General features: G+C 34.0%; 1 protein-coding gene across 4 annotated transcripts in view; it reads right to left on the bottom strand.

Moving 5' to 3' along the window:
- Positions 1–11,698: 11,698 nt before the first annotated feature.
- Positions 11,699–26,070, bottom strand: part of LOC149799426 (uncharacterized) — a 56,512-nt gene continuing 42,140 nt past the window's right edge. For all 4 annotated transcript variants that reach the window (XM_089958775.1, XM_089958774.1, XM_089958776.1 and 1 more), the window contains exons 6-9: positions 21,664–21,781; positions 16,917–17,087; positions 14,490–14,653; positions 11,699–13,264 (exon numbers count right to left, since the gene is read on the bottom strand). In XM_089958775.1, the coding sequence (XP_089814901.1) occupies positions 13,166–13,264; positions 14,490–14,653; positions 16,917–17,087; positions 21,664–21,781 (552 nt within the window). In that variant the 3' untranslated portion in view covers positions 11,699–13,165. The remainder of the gene's footprint in view (positions 13,265–14,489; positions 14,654–16,916; positions 17,088–21,663; positions 21,782–26,070) is intronic.

Genomic DNA, 26,070 nt, shown 5'->3' with positions numbered 1-26,070 from the left:
TCTAATTATACGCATCTTGAACCGGAATTGGATTGGCGTTTTCATCAAGCTGTATATCGAGCGGATTCCAAATAACTTGTGAATATCCATGCCGAATCCTATTACAGCTCGCTGATTACAACTCTGACAATAAGTTATTATTTTATCCAGCTCTATACACATATTGTAGTCAGCTTTACACTTGCATGAAATCGCGTTACATTGTGATTATAGTTTAATCGTCGACTAAAATAACATCATAAATTTCTGGCATTCCTCCAGGCAGTGAGCCGCTCTGTTTAGCTTTTTCTAGAAGCAAACTCTTTCTACTGCCTCAGGTAGCACAGATACTTTTAAGATTTAGTCTATTGTTTTAGTTGTCTCCGTAGTTTCCTTTGTATGTTCTGTTTTACTTCTGCACTTGAGGCAATATGTAGTTATTTTTATATTTCTTTATTAGACAATTGCAATTTTCTCGTTTTCCAAGCTTGATTTCGATGCAAACTTCAATACAAATTTTTGAAGAAAAATTTAGTTTAATAAACATAATACTATGAACAAGCTGCAGTTCCTACTGACTGAAGTTGGTTAAAAGAGTAGTAACGTTTTGTACTTTTTGGATGATAGCACGCACTATTTGACAACATCACTTGGTAGCAGACCAAAGGAACCAAAATAATCGTTTATATCAAAAGTGACCGATTCAGTGCCAGATTCATCGTTAAAAATTTGAATATTTATTGCACAACTTGCTGCAACTGTTGTCTGAGAGCGAAGTGATAAATCATCTTGAGAAAATCCTCCGATAAAACCGTTGATATATTTTAGTTTATGACTAATGTCAAAGTTGTTAAACGACGGGTAATATGTAGCATGCATCCTGTCCCACGTCCTATCCCCAAAAGATTTGCAAGTAAACTTTTCACGGTTCCTGCAAGCAATAGACCTATCAATCAACCTTGGGCGGCTTATCGGTTCGTTGTCGTTGAGGTTCTCTTTATTTTGGTTGTGATTTTTGACATTTCATTCCTGTTTTAGGATTCCCAGGCATTTTTATTATAATCTCTTGACGAATTCATTAAATTACTGATTGATACCATTACCGGTAAAAGCTTCCCAGGCTCATTTGAATTGTCATCTAGATGACCAACATGTTCAAATTCTGTTCTTGAGGTATATGTAGTTTTTTCCTCGGTCAGGTCAATGTAATTTTTGATAGACATTTTTTGGTAATTGTTAGCTAAAATCGCAAGCGTTGTACACTAAAACGAGACATCACCAAACCGAGCCGTAGTCTGGGGTGGTGTTTAAATTACTAATTTTCTAAAAATATCTTCGCCTGGCAGAGATAATAGTGTTTTGTCGTTTTTATCAACGCCGTAGCTGTTTCTGATGTTGGTGCAATATTAGATATGTTTTGTCCGAGAGCTGCACCTGCTGAAAAAGAGGATCCTATACAAAATCGTTTGGTGCGTCTAACGCAATAGGTGCTACATTATTTGCAATTCCAGGTACATTTTCAATTATGTTAAATGATATATTTCCAAAGAAATCTCTACAAATTGTCTGTGATAAATTGTTCGTTGTTTCATGTTGTTATACAAAATTCTCTGACATAATTGACTGTGATCAGTTAGCTCACTTACATCAAGGGCAGATGATATGTTACAAATTCGTTATTGAGATTTAGCTGTCAACCTGATTGGTCATTCAGCGTCATCGTCACAGACAATTTTTGATTTTCGACATTAGCAATACAGTATATCACCAATCTTAGATTTACTGGTTTTACTGAACTAGTTGCAACCTGGTGACTAAAAAATAAATTGTTTGTACTTGCCTACCCCGTGCTGAATGCGATAATGTGGCAATGGAACAATTTATCAAAATTGTAATTATTTCTGTGCGTTGACAGCTGATTCACTATCATACGGAGTTGTTGCCACTGTTGCAGATCCATACTGTTGTTTATTGGATGCGAGTAATGATTCGACTGTTTCTTGTTTACTGAGATGAAGAACAGGTTGCTTTTAGTGTTCACCTTGATCGTAATGTGATATAGTTTGGAACGAGCTCAGAATCTCAAAATTATCTGAAAAAATATGTGTTCACATTTCCGGCTTATTTTGATGAGATTAATAGCATCAGTAGATCATCTATTCGAGAGTTATAGATTTTGATTCCACGACCAAAACAGTTCATGTAGTTTTGCTATCAAAGTCAGATCTTTTAAAGTATTGAGAATATTTCCATTTGCTAAAACTAGCCTCTCTAATTTTTCTTAAACGTTTCTTCATCCTTTTTTGTGAGCATCAGCTATAACAACGTTTCTTTTCAACCTAAACGTTTTCTCAATTTAATCTGGTCATGATGGTCTATACATTTTCATAAGAGCCTCATTACTATTCTATTTTTTTATATCACCAAATAAATTCATTAAAAATGCCCTATGATCTTCTCTCTAGAAAATCATGTCATCGTAGTGTCCATAGCATGTGGTGAAATAGTTTAATTGTACAATTCATCATACTCTTTATCAAAAATTGTTTGAAAGATATTGCCCAGACCATCATCAATAATATCATTAATATTTGCTTTTTAGTCAAATTCTTTGTTCTGCAACATTCGGATCACTTATTCGCTCAACAATTTGCTCAGTTTTTTTGTTGTCCTTCTTCGAATCTACCAAGTAATTCTTCTTTTTAACTTTTCGATATCTTCAGGTGATGCCTCATAAATATCTGGTGGTTTCCCAAATACAGCTTCATTGACTGGTTTTAACAGTTTAGCAGTTTCTTCTGCTCTCTGTTGTTGCCCTCGCCTTTCCTGTTCAACATTTGTCTTAAATGCAGCTCTCGTTGCAACAACTTTCTCTAGAACATCTATTTGTTTCGCATCCAGTTTTATAACTATATGTTAGATTATTTTACACATTCCAAAAAAAAACGTGTCTATTCCATATCTGAACATGTTATTTCCATCTGGTCTTAGTTTATCAAATACAAAGACATTATAATTACCCTGAGCAGCAGACTGATTCGACACTAGCGCCAGTGAGTAGCATCATGATAATTCTCAGCAACATTATCTTTTAATAAACCTCCACACTGTTCTCGTGCTATAATTGTGTACGTCGATGTTGTCGAGTCCGGCGAATAATACAAAATAATCTGAATTTCGCCTAATAAATCGAAATACGTATTAAAACCTCGTGCCAGATAGACAGCATTATATTTTCTGTTTGGCGACAGTGACAAGTAAGATTTTATCATATCCGTCTCCTGTTGCTGACTGGGATGTCATCAAAGGCAATTACTTTATGCTAGTCAAAATCTAGCTCGGTAACATGAATGATATCTTCATGTTAATTTATGATAAATATATCGTCACCAACGCATAGTTCATTCTTGAGTTTTTCGTTATACTCACTAAGCAGCTCTTATTTATTCATATTCACAAATTACATTAAAAAAGTTGGAGATACAATACAATGACAAGTAACTTAAATATGTCAGATCTGCAAGTGTTAGACCTTGAAAACACATATCCACCTATCAACACAGATAACATACAAACGTACATGCTCAAATTAGGTTGATTGATAACAGCAAGTTTTCGCTAAAACGCGGAAAAATGACTGGAAATATCAATATGAACGGAAAAACAATAATACATCTTGAAACAAAATACCCTCCTGCTAACATAACTAACGCACAAATAGTCATTTTTGCAGTGCTTAGCGCGGTCGATAAGAACTAATTGTCATTAATTGTTGGAAGAATGGCTGGAAATAAAGATACGTGCGGAAAATGAATATTTAATATTCAGCTCGATAATACATCGTTGACCGCTAACGATTTTGTAACAAATGTAAAGTTTGTCAAGGACAATTTTGAAATAAATTCCGGTGATACTATGGTGGGAAATCTAGACATCGGATAGAACAAGAAAACAACTATGGCAATTCCATCAGATTTAACAAATACAAATACGTCGGCGATGTTATAGCAAGGAATAAAATAACGACTTATAATCCATTCGCCCCAATTGATCTTATAAATCGTATGAACAAACAGTACGTGGACGCTTAAATAAGTGCAGCATCAGCAAGTACAATTACTGTTGCGCATGCCGCCTATCGTAAGCAAAGGAGGCACAATTGAAAGAGTTCATTTTTTCCCACATTATGATTCTAAACATTCAATGACAGAACAAAGTAATGTGCACATTAATATTGTTGTTTTGTGTTGATGAATCTGCGCTTGTGTATTTATTCTGAGAAACAGCAAATTCAGTTGGTTTGATTTTTGTAGTGTATTTTTGTTAATATAGTTAAGTCTTAGGTAGAATACGAAAACGAGTATATGCTAAAACGGTTGCTGCATTTGAATGCGAAAATATGAACGAGTTTTGTTGGATGGATATACTGCACCACCAAGTTCGTGCAGTGTCCATCCGAAAAACCTTGTTCAAATTTTCCCATACATATGAAATAATCTATAAATAGTAGATAATAATAAATAACGTCTTCCAAACCATAGGAAAGATTTGAATATTTAATGGCAAGGTGGTAGTATATTCATTCTATACATGATTTTCCAATTTACAGACAATGGTCATAAATTAACTGCCAACAAATGGCCAAACAGATGGCATTCTCATTATAATTTTTCCTTACACCAGAAAACGTAAGTTTAATTAGCAACGACGTAATACAAATAGCAACCTATCCAGCTATAAAGAACCTGCTGGAACTAAAACATGCACAATTTTAATAGCACATCTTATTTTTGGTTGCTACGAGTAAGTTATCTCATCTTTTCCATCAGTAAAATAAATACTTATAATGCTTCACTATATGATATGTCTTTTGTCATACAAGACCTCTATAATGCTGATAATGCTGATAATAATAATAATAATAATAATAATAATAATATAAAAACACTTCATATACAGAGGATGACATAATCAGTTAGCATCTAGTAACAGTATATCCGTAAATGAAAACCAATACACTGATTAAAAATTGCAAGCATAACAGAAGTTACAGCAAATTATCGACGGTTAATATATTATTATTAAACTTCTATAGCACAAATATCACGTATAAAAGTTTAGGAGTCACACATTCAAGATTGCTGGCAACACTTTTTCTGAAGGAGTAAATCCTAAATGCTAAATTATTTGGTGTTAGTTTCATGCCACGTCCTAGCTGATCCTTGAACCTTTAACCATATTCGGTTCTAATACACTTTCAGAACGTGTATAAATTAACGCAAATGATTTTACTCCACAAAAGCACCCGTGTTGATTATGTTCCTTAATGGTCATCAATGTAGGCTGAACATCCATGACATAGATCTTATAGATATTTTAGCAGCTTCCTGGTTTCATATTGTACTGTACTGATTGTAATAAAGTTGATCCCAACGATTGTATTTACTTTACATTTTTATCTAAATTTCTGTTTCCACCTAGCATTGCTGAATATTTCTAACTTCCTCAGTTTCAGAGAAACCTTCAAAGACAATAACATATATAACTAGTGTTCGGTTTCGTCACTCATACAGACAGTATCTATCCACTGAATAAATAATCTATCTATCTATCTATCTAGCTATCTATCCATCCATCCATCCATCCATCTATATATCTATCTATATATCTATCTATCTATCTATATATCTATCTATCTGTATGCATGTCTGTCTGTCTGCCTTTATATCTATCTATCCATATATCTGTCTGTCTGTCTGTCTATATACCTATTTATATATCTATATATCTGTAGGTATGTCCGTCTGTCTATATACCTATCTATCTATCTGCTCGTGTGTGTTCGTATTCATGTGTTAGAAAAGTTATTTGGGGTCTAGAAATTAACATTTGATCATTTTGAATATTTCTTCGCTGAATTAAATGTGGCAGTTGAAATAAATCTCAATTTTCTACGTTTTTACAACTTTTTCTTCTCCTATCCTTATCTTCCCAGGACGGCACTCTTATATCATGCCACGATCATTTCATTCTTATTATGCCTAAGGCCCTACTTTTCATACTTAAATGAAACTAATAGATATCCTCGATACCCTTACGAAGACCAAGATCTCAATTTCACATCATGGATCTTCAACCTATATTCGCTTCTGATCACATGTATATTCGCTATGTAGAAATACGTGTAACCATTTCACCTTTTCATGTGGTTGTTCGAGTATATATTTAATTTCTGGCGTTTTGTTTTGCCGAGTGGTCCAAGGCGATAGCCTTTAACAAACACTCACAAATTGTACCTCTACCCAACGTGGGTATGCAAAAAAGCTTCCCAAATGTTTCCTGTGGGACGGAGGTTCTTACCGGTGTCTTGTCAGGTTATTCCTGTAGGAAATATATTGACTTTCATGTATAAGCAATCATGATTTTGAAGCCAAGAAAACCAAAATCAAAACAGTCCCCTTTTATGCTGCATGAGTAAATAAACAAGGATATGGCTGTGTTTGTTGTACATCAGGTGATGACACAATTCAAGGTATACAACCTTAGTAAAATAAATATGTAATTAACGTTGCTTACTTCCCTTACAATATATCTAAAGATTTGATCCCGCTACTTAGAATGTAGTCATCAATTATATATATAAGCTTTAACCTGCAAAAAACAATACTAGAACAGCTATGGAACTAACAACAAAAGGCATTTACATATTTAATATTGCAAATGGTATTACTTCGAAAAGCAAAGATATAGAACTAAAAACAAAAATTATTGATACTACATAATTCAAAGAAAATATAAAACAATAATGTGCTAATTTTAATATTGTGTGTTGTCCGCATTGCTTAAGTTGACTTGCTTAAAGTGCAATGCAGGGATATGCTAGCTATCAAACCGGACTTTGATTTCCCGCAAAGCTTACACACAGACTTCAAAAGAGTTTTTTCGTGCAATCTGGAAATACAGAATACCCTATTGCATATTAGTTGCAAGAGCATCTTTTGTTTCTTAACTATGATTACTAACGGTGCATCAGAATCAATGGTTCTTGTTGTTGATGTTGTTGATGTTGTGTTTCTTACAAATGTATTTTGTCGCCGACTGTTTCAAAACAAAATTCACTCTCGTTTGGGGTTCAAACCATACCTCCAGAGGTAAAATATGCATGCAATTAATTAGACGCTCTATATCACTAAGATACTGACGTTTAGAGCTTTCAAAATAAAATGCACAAACTATGTCGCATCGATTCACTGCGCACGGATGCTAGCACGCCTATATAGTGCATGTAAAGTCACACGCAACTCACTTCTGGTTGCAAGAGAGACTGAGCGCTCAGACTGAATTTTGTGATGCCGCTTTGGATTGAATAAACATATCACTCCTTATCTATACGACCTTAGACTATGAATACCAGTGGTGCGCCTCATGAAGTCACCTGCTCTCATGACAAGATCTGTATAAACGTTGAGTCGTCGACACTTATTTCGGGTATGCTGTTCGACCCGGACTACCCCATATATGTGACATCATCATGGGATAACATGAATATAACATATACGGTTATTTTGAGGAGAAGGGTGTATGTGGAGTGGAAAAGCTGACTGAACAGTCTTGATGTACGGTCTTGCTGCCAGAAAGAGTTCTAGGAAGAGCATAAAACCAATGCAATGCTGCTTATATTAACTGTATTCAGTTTTAAAAGCAGCAACGTCCCTTTTCAGAACCACTCGCATGCCTTGAAGAAAAGACTTACCTACTCTTGCCAAAACTATTTTTGTTTCTGCATTTTATAAATATTTGTTTGCTTTTGTATGTTGATTTTTCTCTCTATGAACATTTTGTCCCAAAAAATCATTTTGTCAGTACAAGCCCCATGACGTCACCCATCTTAAATTTCCATTATCCTCAATCTGCCCTTCACATATTAAATTCCTAACGTCCCCCAACTGTCATTCCCATCTTAAATTTCCCTTGTCCCCACTGAGGCTTTGGGGCATTTGACAAAAGGAAATTTATTTTTCATTTGTTTTTTGATTCTTTGTTATACGATGGCCGGGTGAATAAGATCAAGTGCAGACTTGACCAGCATTCCAGAACCATCAAGATTGACTGCTCTGTTATATGCATACCGTGAGATAAGATATCTTATATGATTTTGTTCTACACCTTTAATATTTTAATGCTTTTTTTAGCAATTAGGCTAATGTGTCAACACATTGAAGGGACATAGATTTGGACAATAGATCACTTTGTGTGCAAACATCTCTAAAATAGCCAACCATAGTGAACATTGGCAATTTATAACATTTTTGTCAAACGGTTTTATCTAATGCATTTGGAAGCCTTCAAAAAGGACAATGTCTGATGAAAGGACATGCAACAGAGCCAAAGGTATTCCTAAGTTAATTAAAGAAGACGCACAGGAGTGTTATATTGGTATAGGTTACACAAGGCACACGACCAGATACGATCTCCCAAATAGGAACTTCCCTCAAAGACTCGAGTTTGATCATTTATAATGATTAATCGAAGAACATGCTATATTGGATGTAACTTTCAAAATACATTAAGTAAAGTGCTGGTTTGGTTACTCCTATTTGAGAAGAATTAGCATTGCACTTTCTTTCATTTTTATGATATCTTAACAAAATTATATGAGATATTAATTACTATTATAAAGTAAAGACCTACATGTGGAGCAAATTGTGATGCGTACATATAACTAAAACACGTCATATGTGTCAGATTCTAAATCCATGGCAACGGTAACATCGTGTTCAATGACCATATCATCACTGTTGAAGGCTCTTATGTCGTTCTTGATTTCTCAGTATAAATTTGTGTCATCAGGATTAGGATCCTGTATACTAATCAAAACAATCTACGTATTTGCTTTCATAACTCTATATTTTTCTTATCATTAGTATCTATCTTAGTATCATGTATGATGAATTACAACGTAAGATTTAGTACAAAAGCAAAGTGCATAAATAACCAGATGATAGATGTAAGTGTGGTTTCTTGGTGTTTCTGTGCACAACCATAGGGGAAAGAAGAAGATGGCCATTCAAGGCAAGATAGTAAAGACAGATTAAAAAATGGCAAATTGGTCAAACAAAGAGGATGGGTAGAAGAGCTGATAAGGTGCATGGAGAAAAAGTGGAGAAACAAACACAGGTAGAAAGACTGAGAGTATTGAAATAAAAATTACCAAAACATGGACAGAACATAAAACATCGGGTACTCACTGCCCAGAAACGTGAACTTCCTGGTATACTCGAAAATAGGAAATTACATATTGATATACTTTTCTGTCAGAACTAAGTTTGCCTTGGACAGCTTCAGACTGAGTAGGGGGAGGCGCTGCAGTCATTCTACTATCCGGCGTTTACGTAGCCTTTTATGTTAAAGATTCATATGCTTTCCCTGGATCGTTGTAGTCAGCTATTTATGAGACTTGGAGGAAACGAATAAGTACAATTTAATTTCGGTCTTGGCATATACCTTATAACGTGTCTTTCTAAGAAGCACAGGGAAAATAAATCTAAATCAAGTATCTGAGTTGCTTGAAATAAAAGGTAGGAAAATATAATTAGGATAAGTCCTGCAGTAGTCGAAGAGCTACCTCCATTTCGAACACAAATCAGACCTGACACGGGAAGAGATAATGATAAATACTCGTGTCATTAATGCAGTCCAATATGTTTAACTTAACTTACTATATGTAAGATGAAACAAACTTATAATCACAGTAAAAACTGAAGAAAATATTACAAAGCAAGTAGTAATAATTTGAAACTACAAATATCTACTTCAGTAAATTCCAATTACAGAAGATCTCCACTTTTGAAATATTTGTCCCTTGCTGTAACTCTAGCCTCGATGTTGTTTTTCTTGTTGTTGTTGTTGCTTGTTTCTTCACACTTTCTCTCGCATGAAACTAAGCAACAAAAGAACAGAAAAACTAAGAATTGCATGTGTTCATCCAATTCCTAGTTTCCACTGAGTCATCAGTTATTTATTTCACATCTTCCTTGATTATATGGATATAGCGTTGCAATTGTTTTCCTTCGACAAAATACCCAGCCTTAACCTCTTTGAGCTGAACTAACATTATGTATTCCCCCCCCCCCCACAACAACAAACAAATCAACATGATTTGACCTAGTTGTCTTAATGATATAATCAGTAATATACTATAAATCTAGTTTACGGTGGTCATATCACATTTTCCTTTTTTTTTTGTTAGTCTTTTAAATGCTTTATTTGCATTTGATTGCAAAGACGTTTTCACCAAAAGCGTTTTGTCTTGTCGCATGAAATGATGGATTGTAGGTTATTAGCTGGAAGTGCCCAGCTCCAACATTCAAAACCACAGTTTCTCCTGCACATTCAGCTTCTAAATCTTGGTCATTTCCCTTGCTCTTTGCTTTGTCCTGATTATTTCAAATAGAGTGTTTGTTTTCTCTAAGGTCAAATCTTTTAAATATCTGCCTGGCGCAATTCCGTAAAAAGAACGAAATTGATCGGATTAACTTACTTCATTAGAAGCACCAAAGCACAAATAGCTTTTTGTACCTTCCGTTCATATTATGCCGTATTGTATATTGGTTTACTAGTGTAGTGTTCAAGCTTTCTCAAATACACTTAATGCACATAAATTGTGAAATAGACGCATCATTCCAAGCAAAACACGCTTAAAAAGTTTTCATATCTATACGAGAGCAGCTAAACAAACTCAAATGTTAACCGGCTGGTTAGCACACTTTATTTGACGCCCATCCCTGGCACAGATACTTAACCCATTAAAAGTCTTTACTTCATACAGTTAGAAATTATGAAAAGAAAGTATACCTAAAAGAAGAATACAATTTCTTGGTAGATATTTGTTTAATACACTCTTAAGAAGGTGAATTGTGTACAAGGCTAAAGGATGCAAACTGCATGCTTATTCTATGACAGCCGAAACAGGGAACCTATATGTTTCAGAAAAACCTTTCACCATAAAAATACATGGGTTCATTAAAAAAGTTTATAAATGCAAAATTGCCAACATAGATAATCTTACCTTAAAAAGTATTTAATGAAGAGTGTGATCAGTATGCAAAATATTTTCGTGTGCGACAACTGAGTAAGAATGATATGTTCCATGTTATCCGATAGTTTCCAAGAAATATGATATACGTGGATAAAGAATTGAAAACTCGATCCATCACATCATCATATTCCGCAAGTACTAAGTCATTTTGCTAACTTGCAATGACTGCGGTAGAATTGGATTTTATTCTATGCTATTATCTGTACTTAGTAATTAAATCTGAACTTAAAGGAAGGATACGGGTGATGTAGAACCATTATGCTAAAGTTAGACATGTGCGTTATATGTATTGCGAAGGATATATTACAGATAATGATTACTATAGCAAATCAAGTTCTTGACCGTTTTACTTGTATATAATAGAAACCTTGAAGGTATGGCTCATGTGTCAACCAATGTCTGCGAGAAACAGAGATCACTGTAAAATGTAAAATTGCTCGTATAAAACGTTAACGTAATATAAAGATGAACATCTAACAGGTGGGATTTTATATGTAACTTTAGAAAGGTTGATGACAATTGTAAAGTGTATCACTTGGAGCCAGAAGTAAATACTTTGTAATTCAAATGTTTAACCATTAATATAAAAGACTTTGAAAGAAAAAAAGAACGGTACTATAGTACAGTTATTCATTTATTATGAAGTCTAAAAGGAAACACAAATGATATTCACTCTCGTATTTTGAACTTGTATATCTACCTGGGAATAAAAACTATAATATATACGTAGGGTAGTACATTTCAACAAAGAACAATTTGTACAACATACATAAATATCAAGAGATCTTTGAGAAGAAAAGCAACAAACGCATTTGAAATAGATATCTATATATCTGGTGAATACATTTTTATTCAAAACCCTCATGTATCATTCACACTAAAAAATGTGCGCCAGAGACGATACATAGTTTAAGCTTCAGAAGGACTAAACCTGAAAAGGATATTTTATTTGCAAGGAAAGTATAATATATGAACATACTGGTTTCTTTTAGTTTAAAAGAAAATATAAATAAACTTAAGGAGTCCATTTTATGGGGTGAACACTAATTGCAACACACTAAAGAACAAATACAGCAATGTATTGAATGTTTACAAGCCGATAAAGACTCTAGGTGCTTTGACTTTGCAGTAGTTACGATCTACAATGTCAGAAAATAAAACAGTCAGCTTTGTTGCCATTAGAAAATATTCAATGTGTTGGATGTAAATCGATGAAACAAACAGCTAATTCAATACAATAATGTTTGCAATATTAGAAGATTTCTTAATGAATGACGTAGGTGAATATATTTATTATGCTCTTTACAAAATAAGATATCGGAGATTTAAAAAATCGCATATGAACAAATATAATTTAGTAATCCATAACACATATATCATGAAGAGGTGAATGTGCGTTCGACACTACAAACATCAGGTATGCAACATCAAGATAAACAAGGATGATCTTTAAGTATATCTTGATAAACGTTAAATAATGAGTATCATGAACGTCATTTCTTAAGATCAATATTCATTGCCAGATGGTATATTACAATATTCCCAAAGAGTTATCTTATTTAGAATCAATCATAAGGACTATGAATACGTGATAACATGGCGGCTTCTGTGATGGAGTAATTCTTGGCAAAAAGGAATAAGGGTTACCCTACTGTACAGTAGTTTTCCCATACACATTTGAAGTGAGAGTCAATACGTTTAGCTCGAAGTCTAACATACCATAAAGCAAACTTTAGTGAAACACATTTGAACATAAAGTTAAGGTTTAGTTGAAAAGTCTTTTCAAACAGTGTTTCTGTTCCCTATTTATTTACAACTAGAAGACTTTTGCCAACGTAAAAACAAAAATATGACTAGAGTTAGAATCAATTACAAAATATTAGCATTTACATGAAAAGATGTGTTAGAACAATGTTTATGATCAATTTGTTTGGATTCCAACGAGAGCCAGCTATATATTTCACTGCACACGATGTCATACAATATATTTAACTGTAACACATCTGCTTAGTGTATCCGTCATAAAGTGTATTGCCATTATTTAATAGGTGGAACATTACTTGCATGACCAGACCACATATTTTCTGATTAGCACTTGTTCAAAAAGTAACGTGTATTCATGTAGATGTGCAAGGTTGTCAGGGTACCCGGATAGTCGAGACAGCTAGGAACGGTCTTCATAAATAGCTAAAAAGTATGAAATACAATATGCGTTAAATAAGACAAGACTAAGCTTCAGGGTACAAAAATCAATATATCCATTTATATTTTCCATGGAAGTTTTCTTTGCATAGTTAACTTCGTTTTTCTTCCCAAAACATCATTAGACCAGGAGAAGATTTATTTATACAGAAATAAGTCCTACGAGTATATTTCCAAACATTATGTGTAACATCTATGGTAAGGTCATTACAGAGATAGCTGAATATTAAACTAATGTGAAATTGATGCATGCATATGGTTAGAAAATATCCACGCAAACAAATTCTTTGGAGAGGAATCTTTAATGGTGTCTTATTGCTTTTGATTGGCTTCTGTTTTTGTGCTGAAGGGTTTTGCACGTTTCATTACAAGACCATATTATTTTCAAGATGATTTTATTGTCAAGTATTTTGTGGCCGAAATAAATCTCGAGTTGTCCCCCTAGTACAATTCAATACCAGATACTTATGGTAACATTAAAATTAAAGCCGGTATGCAGGCTACATTTCCAAAATTGTTTGATTGTGTTCAAGATCGCATAATTTTAACTGATTCATCTGTGGTCCGTAATTTTATTCGCTTCACTGGTCAAATTGTTTTACTTAGTTGGCATAGTGGGAGTGACCTCGACTAAAAATACCTTTACCTATAGCAAAAGACTGTGCCCTGGTAGATAAACAAACATTCTAAATTAAACAAATAAAGAGAAAGATAATTATTTTTGTCTGCATGAATAATACATGCAGCCATGTACCAGTATTTACATACAACATGTATGAAAACTTGAAATATTGTTTTCAACATCGTCCTCTGTAAAATCATATATCTAACAGGAAACGGCGGGTGATTTTTTAAATAGTACTATGGTCGCGACCATCGTATCGTTACGACTGCGTCGACTGAGAAAACCAGCACGTATTTAAATCTACCATACATCACAGTTTTGATGCATACACTGGCATAGGGTGAGGCGAAAAAGAAAACAAATCAAATTTTCAAAGTAAAGTGGCAATAAAAGATTGTAAGTTCAAGCTTCTATCCTGAAAGAAAATAATTAAGTAAAAGACTACCATGCCAGCATAAATATTGTATTCATTAGTTATCTACACGCCTGAAAACTGCTTTTGGAATGCATAAGGATTCCAGTTAAACCCGAAACTAATTGGTGGAGATTTAGATATATCGTTTGCTAAGAACATCTCTATCTCACCGAGAAGGATGATGTCGGTTGGTGTTCAAGACGTTGGGCACCTGCGACATTCGTTTGAAGAGCCCAGCCGAACGCAATGAGTTCTCCTTCGTTGTACAGGAGGAAAACAGGGAACAATTCGCTGCAAGGCATGTCAACGCGTAAGTTGTACCAATAGTAGACACCTAACCGAAAGAACAAAAAGACATTTCATAAATTAAAGACACTATTGATGTTTTGAAATATAAATATGCCTATGTATGCCTTAACAAAATAGTATTATAGTTTAAAATCTTGCGTCATTGAAGAGGCTTTAAACCCATAGTGGAGCCTGTCATGGATATTCTTTCTTACTATTTTGCTTTCTGTCCCCGATAAGGTCAGTGTCTTGACTTGTATTCACATTTTGTTAACTATTAAACATAACGAGCAAACGAATATACGTAATCCGTACTGTTGTTAATTTTCTTTAAGTTCAACGAATATTGATAATCTTGAGAGGTACAATGGTCAAAAAATACCAAGCGTTAGCGTATCTCAGAACAAAGCTTAACATATGACTGGTAGATACTTACATGGTACCACTGGTGGAAATTGCGTAGCAATTACCCACAGCAAACACAATGCAGCCATATGTATAACTAATTCGGGACGGAATATTAGACTTTTAGCGTAATCACCATATATATAATCAAGTGTGACTTATATCAATGGCACAAGTACCCGGTACACATCTATCCGTTTTAATCATGCTACATTTTAAACATGACTTAAATGCGAAAGCCGGAAAAGGGATCACATATATTTTGGATACAAAACAAGAAACTTAACATTTAAGAAACTAAAGGAGAATATCGCCACACACTTTAATTTATATCACAAGAATGCATTTGCCTAAGGCTCTAAAGTATTGATGTGATGCCATCTGCAATGTAATAAGTAAATATTATCAATGAAAATTTGAGTTCAACATCATAGCTTTCAATATTTACTCTGCACAATTTTGTTCAGATAATTGTGCAATTCATGTTGCCCTTTGATGTTGATGATTAGGTATAGTTGTAGACATTTTCCCATATACGAAGCTGCAAGCAACTACGCTATACTTTCCAATTTGGAACGTGTAGAGCTGCCACTGAACAGATTCAAATATATTTCATTCAATGACTTCTAAATTGATTCAGGCGAACAAAGCATATACTAGAGCAAAACACAAAAAAGATATGAGTGTAGTAGCACTTTAAGTTCGGGATCAATTCTGGACCCACTTTTAAGGTATGTTTATCATATTTATAATGAACTGCAATGCACACATAGTTGGGTTTGTTCTCAACGTTGTTTTGTTTATTTTTCTTTATGAACTATGTTTCTGAGAGGCTACTAACGTGTTAGAAAATATGTTTTATCCGTTTCATGTTTTCTAGAATGATTCTGTAATAAAATATTGTTTTTACGGTTTGATCTGCGCCAAAACTTTATTCCATTAAAATTAAATAATTAGCAATTTTTCTTGCGGTGTTTTGGATACTATGTTTATGCCATCTATTATATATGCGATTGTGTACATGGCCTATTAAGACAGGTATCACATATGATCTAATGCTCTACTTTTTCCGCTATATTCCTTATTGCGTTGAATAGCTGAAACAAGTGGAAATTATATATCGAACCTATTTCAAATTATTTTATTCACTGAGAATTATAACGTTCAAAATCGAGCTGCATGAATCTTGTTTCTTTTGAAAGGAGACATATTTCAAATGATATATACCAATATCAGAGTAATTGGTTATTATATTTACACTAGATGTAATACCAACAGTTACATCATTATTGTGCCATTGGTATCTCCAGGCGTAATGATAGGGGATATTATTACAGAAAGGGCATTTCTTTATATATGTGATGTTCTTTCTTTGATTGTATGCTCTTTTAAAAATTATGGGTATTTAGAAATAAGGCAAGCGTTTATTACCCAAAGAACACGCGAAGATTATTTATTGACGTTTATATCCCATCACTAAGATATATGTTCTTTTTACGTATTCCACACCCTTATACTTGTTTCAATTGATCATCATCTGAGTAGTTTTTATAAATATTTAAATGACTTTATTTACATTAAGCTTTTCCTCTATCATATGTATTTATCTTGCTTAACATATATTTTATTATTTTATCAGGTATTGCAGTAAATGTTTTTGCAGAATCAGAGTAGACCCTTTATATTGTTTCTTATCATGAATAACTCTGTATTTCATGACGTATTTACATATAATGTGATAGAGTCAATTATAAAAAATATATTGAATGAGCATAAAAGATGACAACCACATCTCCTGTTAGGAAATCTTATTCCGCGTATTTTGACACCTCGTGCGCCGAGATATCTTTATAAATAACGACGCTAGACCATCTCGCGCAACAAAAGAATTGGCCCAGACGAACCCATAGATGTGAAGCATTTTCCTTTCGTCCACCCAGTAGATGCCATTTCACTCTCACGTGTAGGTACTGTAATGACGTCAGTGGGAAGTGTGCCGTTTTGGATATACAGATGCTCTCCTATACCGTGGGTGTTGATATCTGACTGTGTTCGGCCGACGGTAGAGACAATAGCTGCGAAAATATGAAATGTTACTATAGTCATGGGTAATTTACATATAAGCAAATATGTCTTTTTCTGGTGTACTTCCTGATTTGTTATGTACTTTATATTTACTACGATAAAGAAATCTAGCCGATTTGTTAAAATTACCTTTCTTAAATCAGTATGTTTGTACAAGTCTGGTTGTCTCAGCAATGGTGTCCTCGCGCTATGAACGACTATTCGAAAGAACTAACCATATTGTTGCGTTTTTGTGCTTGATATAGATGGTATGCATGTTTCTAAGCAGCTTAAGGTCTCTATAACGTTGAAAACAGTGAGACACACATGTACATGTTGCTGTTGTGGGGTTTAACGCCATTTTTCAGCACGGTAGGCTATACATGGCGGCCAGTATTAATGGTGGAGGAAGAACCAGGAAAACCCCGGAAAGAACCACCGACCCACGAGAAGCTACTGGCAAGCTTTCTCACATGCCCACACTGGCTGAATCTTAGACTCGAACCGCCGCAGACAGAGGTGAGATGGCAGTGATCCGTAACGAAGAGCGCTCTAGACCACTCGGCCACTCGGGGCCCCACACATGTACACGACGTCTAGCTATTTCTTAGAGCTCAAACATGCAAGCATAATATATACCACTAGTATACCACTCCCTGAAAAGCTACTGCAAAAACGGCAACAATCAGAACTGTATTGTTGTTAGACCTGCGTTCGCACAACATTTTCTGGGCCGCGGGTGGCGTAGTGGTCTAAAGCGCTCACCGCTACGGATCACTGTTGTCTAAGCTCTGTCTGAGTGGATTCGAGTCTCAGGCTCAGCCAATGTGGAATTTTGTATGTAGCTTCCCGCTCGTCGGTAGCTTTTCCCAGTGTTTTTATCGGGTTGTCCCTCTGCCAGTTATAGTGGTCTAATGTAATACCTATCATGTACTGAAAAATGGCGTTAATCCCCACTACAGCAGCAGCATGGAACATTTGTGCAACACCACCAATCCTCCCTAATTGAATCAAAAGAAAATAATGCCACTGCAAATTAAATATCCGGCACTTATTAATTAATTTGGTTCATTCACCAGTCAACACGCTATTCCACAAGACGATTTCAATGTAGTGTATTGCCATGCTTCTATGATAAACAATGAATATTTCCAAGAAACTCGTGAATTAGGAATGTCCTCACAGCCATTACACACTTGGAAGTTTTCTTCCCATTGTTCATTTTCACCATTGTTTGCCATGTAACTTTCTCCGAATTGAAACCGGTGAAATTTAACAATTATCCTTGTAAAATATATTAATTAATTAATTCCTTGATTTATCTTTATATCACATCCATCGATTAAATGTGATAATACTGTAGAAATATACGTTATTGTATGTTTGCGTACGGTCGACAGGTCACCCCCACTGTCCTCGTGAACAAAAGCATGTCAGTGACGGTACTAACAAACAAATTCACGTTGATCCAGATACAAATAAGTGGAATACTTCCAACACGTAACAATCATAAACTTATGTTACTGTGCTTGTGCAGCTAGATCTACATAGGTAGTTATTCATATTTTCGCATGTTAGTATAAGACTCTATGATCATTATATAAATCGAAAGACAATAACAGTATCTAGTTAACAATAAGTGCGCTGAATCTTCTAACTATATTACAAATTTTTTAAACGAAGTGGACGAATATGGTGAGAACATTAATCCATGTCAGTGTTTTACGAAGACAAGGAAATAACAGTCGCGTGGTAACATTAGTAACGTCATCCTTTGACTGGGCCTTCCTTGTCTCGATGCAAACCCTTCCATAGACTCATTGAAATTTGAAACACGTTCGTGAAACGCTGATTCAATAATATTCGATTAAGGAAGATGTTTTTACATTATGTTAGCTTCTGTGCATGTGTGTGTGTGGGTGTGTTTGTATATATGTGTGTGTAAGTGTGTAATCTATATGACATTGCTGCGACAAAGCTCTGCCGTAAGCTTAACAATGCATACACTTGGGAGCTGCATATTGCAAATTTGATTACGAAAGAATCTAAATTGTTAAATAATTTATGATCCATAAAATAAAATCTGTGCAGAAAATCATTAGAATTAACTTTTTCAGCATATACAAAGGTCTATGTTAGAATATGTGGATGTTGAGTGGGATGGGTGAATATTTCAACATAAGGTAGAGATTAGAGCAATTACAAATATAAGCTGTTAGGATAGTGTTAAGTTTAGCAAGGATTTCCCCCACACTTCGTATTATAAACAATGCGGCTGATCCCCGCTCTGAGAAAGGAAACAAAAAACAAAACCTCTTTATACATTATTGTTTATAACGCTTCGTTTGTTTTTAGGAAATTGTTCCTCCTTTGATGGGGAAGCGTAAAAAGGGCTGTAGAGAGCGATCACCGGCCCTGGGGTAAAACATACCTGGGCTTCTCTTAGTTCTTTTTCAAACGAAACATTTCTTTTATAAAATTAAAAGGTGTTGTTCGACCTGGGCCCCCTTACTGGATATATCCCCGGTTGCCCCTCTTCCTCTTGTCTGCCCTGAATGTACAATGAAATGAATCAAAACAAGTTATATCCGTATCGCTCTTTTCTTCTAATTTGAAATACACAAAAATGTCTAAGCTGAATCTAATTTCTCAACCTTAAAAAGATAATTCAACAAAATGAAAGCCTTTCCTTTTATCAGTCAAGTGATTGCAAACACTTTGTTATTAATACTACTAACAGAAACCAATATAAATGTCGTGACCTTAAAATAAAATCAGTAGGACAATCACCTGATAGATAACCTCTTACGTAACTTCGGGGGAGAGGAATAAAATGAAACTCTACATTTTGATTTGCAAATGTAATACTTAGTATTAGGAAACTGTTCGCTCCTATCTCTATAAACACTCGCCTAATTTTGAATCCGGTTTTCTTTCAAACGTACATTAAGTAATCAAGGCGTTATAGTTAATCTGCCTAAGAAGCAATTCTGTTTTGAGGACAGTACAAAGACGATAACAATAATTCAAGTAGGTATATAACGTGTTAAACAAATTCGAGCAGCTGTGGTTTAAAGTTTTTGAAGTTTCTGGAGCAGATATTGAGATGAAGCAGACAGAATTGAGTTACAATAGTCCAGTCTTGAAAGTACTAACGAACAGACAAGTGTTTTAGTGGCATCAACTGAACGATATTTGCAAATTGAGCTGATGCGTCTCAGCTCAAGATACGCAGCCTTGCATATGTTCATGACATGTTGGTGCAATGCGAGAGTACTGTCCAGAGTAACACCTAGGTTTTGTACTGATTGTGTGAATTGTAATTGCTATACTGAATATGAAAGTAATTACAATATATTGGTGATATCCTACATTTATTTTACTAAAATCAGTGCAATGTCCTTTGTTAGATCCTGAATTAAGTTCAGCAGAATCAATGCAATATCCTGGTTAGGTTCTGAATTTATGTCAGCAGACTTAATGCGATGTCCATTGTAGATCCTGAATTTTTTCACTATAGCAATTACAATATCCTGGTTAGATCCTTAATTTATTTCAGTCGAGTCATTGCAATATCTTGGTTAATACTGGATTTGTTTCAGTAGAATCACGGCAATGTTCTGGTTATATCCTGAATTTATTTCATTAGAGTCATTGCAATTTGCTGGTTAGATCCTGACTTTATTTCAGTCGAGTCATTGCAATATCCTTTTTAGATCCTGAATTTATTTGAGTAGAGAAATTACATTATCCTGGTTAGATCCTGAATTTATTTCAGTCTAGTCATTGCAATATCCTGATTATATCCTGAATTTGTTTCAGAAGAGACTTTAAAATATCTGCGTGATACCCTGGAATTGTTGTAATATCTCCACATAAGTATGGTAAGAGGGAAAATAATAAACGAAACGAATATTGATAATGAGTAGTAGTAAAAGAAAAGAATACAATCGCTTAAATCAAATGATTATAAGCATATGTATTACTTTCATATTCATGCATTATTACAATAAAACACAAAATGGCTGTTTAATATCCCTATAAAAAGTTCTACCCTGCATTATAGAGTTGTTCATAATCATTTGCATCAATTATGTTGAGACTGTTCTCAATTGGATATTTTAGTTATTGAAAAGATATGAGTAAATCAGGTATAAAAGTCTTAGTTTACACCACTCTGGTACTTATGTAGTACCAACAAGGAAGACAATACAATTTATAATTAAAATAAATAAATAAATATATGAGAATACGCTTACAAATTTCCGTGATTGAAATAATTTATGATAGTTTGTGTATCGAACATCCGTTCGAAATGTTGCACAGGTCACCCTATTTTCATTTTCAGTTTTGTTTTTGCACACTTGTAAATAGGAAAATATATTCCCGAACATATGTGTATATCTTCAATTTAGAACTTTCTTCCAAATAATCATACCCTCACAAGGTAATATATTTTCTTGTAAATGTTTGCTTCGTAGGATACTGCATTTTTAAATATTAGACCGCATAAGTACTTACAACAATTTTTAGAAATGTAGGGATACATGTATCCAAATGACATTGCATTGGAAAAAGGTAACCTACCTGGCTCTGTAAAATAGGCTGTGATGAGATATAGATCACCGTCATCCACGAATGGAGCGTTGATTTGCTGTTGAAATGGGTAATCCTCACCACTCCAGGTTTTCACATCTTTTGTAATCTAAAGTAGATAATACTTTGACAACTTAGTATTCAAGTCTGAATTTAATTATGTCTACATATTTACCAATTATGTTGATCACGGTACAATATAATGCAGCTGTTCAAGAATAGGCGAAGTTCTCTTTAAGCGTGAAACACATTATATATGCAATATTTTTAAATGCGTCATGATACTAATTCTTTTCATGAATGACATTCCATCTGCAAAATGATGTCATAGTATATTTACCATGTAACTAAAATAATTTTCTGTATGTAGTAATTTTTCCATGCAATCTCTTATAAAATTGGGATACTTCGCTGAATCAGCAAAAACGATATCCCTTTATCCCTAGTTTTCTTTTTTCCTTTCCTTTTTTACGCCGTTCTGTCTTTTTCATCCATCTGCCGTGCGATAGACCTGCATATACGGATCATAAATACATACCTTGGGATTATGACCAAACTTTGCTAAAATTATTATTGCTTTCTAAGATAGTATTTGCCAGATGTTTATAAGATAAGGACCGAAACTGACAATAATCGATAACAAATGTACATCATTGGTGTATAAAAGAGCTTAGAAAAAGTGTGTTATATTTTGTATTAGTTCAAATTCCTGATAACGGCTGACATGTTCCTGTGCAAAATTATATAATTTATGAAAATTGAAAGAGAGTTTGTAAACAATCTACGAAATTTGAGTGATATCTGTAAACATATATTTTCACAACTGAAAACAACAATACTTAAAACCAAATGACACTGTATGTTTTATATGTAAATGACAAGTTGCTACTACAACTGAATCCAACATTTAGTTTTACTTTAATAAAAATCTATTACGAACTTAAGTGTATCAAGGAACAAAAATATTACCGTTAGGCGTTTAAGGGACATATTTACTGAATTGTGAGGATCGAACTGGGAGGGGGATGTAAAATGTAGTGCTTACATCTAATGCTTTCACAGATGATGGACGCTACACAATCCATGAAAGCATGATAGGAACAACTTTGTGACATTCTTCCAACCAATAGCATTTACGTTTGTTTGATAACACGTTCTTTGCGATCAGGTAAATCGCTATGTAAACTATGATGAATAGAATAGAATATGGGTTATGGGGATGGAGGATATATTAGAGAAGTGGACAAATCAATATTCATTGGGAACACGATTAAATATCCATTTTATCAACCGATATAAGTAATATATACTTACGTGACAAGAATCTGAGTCTGCCAAGGGTAAGAAATTTCACCACATGAGTATATAAGTGTTTTGGAACAAAGACTGATACACAAATCATTCTAGGATTTAATCAATATAAACCAGTACAACAACATTAGTTCCAGAAAAGTATATTCTGGATAGTTTTGGATGGGTTATATGTCATGTGGACCGAAATGTGTCCTAGTGGTTAAACTATTTTATTGCTTTCATATAATTATGAATACCACTAAAACCTCCTTCCTTTTGTTTGAACATTATACTATTCACTTCAGCGATGGAACTTAACTATCATAAGATTCATTCAGACCAGTAGTCGTTACGACATTATGGTAGTATACATGTCACAGAATTAGGCAAAGAAATAACTTGGTTTTGCCTTAGAACTATTTGACTATTTCTCCCTGTACATGCGTACAACGTTATCTAAGGTGAATACGTGTTTTTTCCAGGTAAGCGACTGTATTAACATGTACGTCGCAAGGCAGTACTTGTGACGAAGGGACATTAATAACATGATATGCACGGGTATTTTAACCTGACTTTTGATCACTCTCCTATAGATTTAAGTAAGATCAATTTCTAAAACCGACACTGGTCGTTTTGGATCACGTCAAGGAGTGTACGCTCTCCATTGTTCTCCAGCCATATTGGTAAGTGTTAAATTTACATTTCATTTGATATGCGAAGCTTATTCGGTTGTAATGTCTTATCGAGTAATAATGTATTTATAACAACGCAGATTTGAACGTTGAATTACAAGTCACTATTAGAGTTTAATGTATTGGCATATATCTAGAGATTGTACAGAAACTAATATTATGACAAATTTGGTTTTATTGTAGCTGATTGTGACTGTCGCTGTGATTGTGACTGTGACTAAGACTAGAGCTGACTAGAGTTTACTAGAAATGTCTAGAGCTGTCTGAAGCTGATTCAAGCTGTCTGAAGCTGTCTAAAGTTGTTTAGAGATGTCTAGAGTTTCCAGAGTATTAAAGGCTGCGTGCTGTCGATACGTATGTATGTATGTATGTACGTATGTCTGTGCCACGGACGTAGACGTAGCAAATTCAAAAGGGTGCTGCATGCTTTATGTACTTGTGTATACGTATGACGGTACATGTGGTGGATCCATAAAGGGTGCGAGCGGCCGATAAGAGTGTGGGCCAACCCAAAGAATCGTGCGACTGTACAAGGGGTCTAGAAGCATACGTTTGGTTCAATTATTGTTCCAACTGCATTTTTATGTTCATAAGATTATTTTGAATCTTAGTTTTGTTAATAATATTATTTAGAATCTTATTCGGAGTTCATATTCGGGATTATGTGAATCTCTCTTGTTGGTATAATACTGTTTGAAGCGTATTTGCCGTCCATGAGGTTTCTTGGATCTGCACTTCATATTGATTTCATATTTTGGTTTATTTTCAATGTGTGAATGTTGTGAAGAGTGATTTGACTGAATCGTATGTTGAGAACGTGAGAGAATCATTGCATTTTTACATCATATATTTTTCTTTATTAATTCATTTCATAAATTTCCATCTTTCTCACATTGTGTTTGTCTTCATTTAGTCCAAAGACCTACTCGGTTTCTATTCTTCGACAATACAAAGTTATATAAAATAGAGTAAAACCGAAAAGGTTTTTTAAATTTAATAAGTAATGTTTTACTCGAACACAAAAATAAAATGTTTAAAAGAAATTCCAGCACTGAGAATTAAATTCCCAATAGGCTAGCAAGTTCTATCACCAGTACTAATGAAAAAGGTATATTTACTTCTAAATGGTTTTTGAGATAACATTCACCGCTGAAGTTGTTGATGTCCCCTTGACGTCGCGATGAGACCACACTCTTTTAATGAGTCACAATAATATAACCCAGGATGGCTTTGTTTGAATTCACTATTATTCCCAGTTAATGTCTCTGTTGAATAATAATTTATGACCACTTTGTATTTTCAATGCATAATTAAGTTGAATAAATAATTTCACCCAAATCCAAATACTAAACACACAATACAAACGAATCTGCTTTCTATTCACACAACAGGAATGAATAATATTTAAATAAACAACATTATATTAAAAGCTAAGACACATACTAAGAGCCAGTATCTATGAAAAACATTCATCTCAAGAATAGTATGTTTCAAAAATGATAATAAAAATATGGTAAACATAGTCTCCTTGATAATGATCCTAATATTCAACATACACTCTGATAAACTATTAGCTATGTAGTATTCAAATTTATCGAAAAATCAGCATGAATTGGTCTAAAAAAACTATCGTTAGCAGTTATTAAAAAAGGGAAAATTAACTTTGTCAGACGTGACAAGATCAGCTTCTGAAAAAGTCCAATGGATTAGTTACCAAATGCATAAAAAGAAATTTTAAAAGTAATCGGCTTAGTTTTATTTTAAAAAATTACTTCTGAAATCCAGGTAATAACAATGGTCACGTTGTTTTTACCAAGACAAGGAAATCAAAATCGCGGAGGAACATTATTTGTCTCTCCACGTGGCATATCCTTATGGGGAGACAAATAATATATATTATCTATATATTATCCCTTGACTAGGTTTCCTTGTCTCAATCCAATCCCCAACATAATTATATTACTTATTTACTAAATATATTAATAGTTTCTGCTGTAAATAATTTGGCAGTTACCATATTAGCTTTATTAATATAGCAATTTGTCAGATCAATGTATGAAAACATCAGACAGGATGCGTCTTTCCCATGTCACAAGCAACAAAAAATACCCTTTATTAATATAGCAATTTGTCAGATCAATGTATGAAAACATCAGACAGGATGCGTCTTTCCCGTGTCACAAGCAACAAAAAACACCTCCACTTCGTATCTCAGACCAGTTTCACGATTGTTTAACATTAATTAACAATATTTTTAAGATATATCTAATTGGAATGAAATTGAATATGGGTGTATACTTCCATTCACCCAGTACATTCCAAATAGGATTGTTTTCATATATATATATATATATATATATATATATATATATATATATATATATATATATATATATATATATATATGAAATAT

Source organism: Sinohyriopsis cumingii, chromosome 5 (genome assembly GCF_028554795.1).
Source record: "Sinohyriopsis cumingii isolate HCF-2022 chromosome 5, ASM2855479v2, whole genome shotgun sequence".
In the NCBI taxonomy this organism is placed as follows: domain Eukaryota; kingdom Metazoa; phylum Mollusca; class Bivalvia; order Unionida; family Unionidae; genus Sinohyriopsis; species Sinohyriopsis cumingii.
Note: the sequence above shows the minus strand (reverse complement) of the source record. Positions and strands in the feature narration are given on the sequence as shown.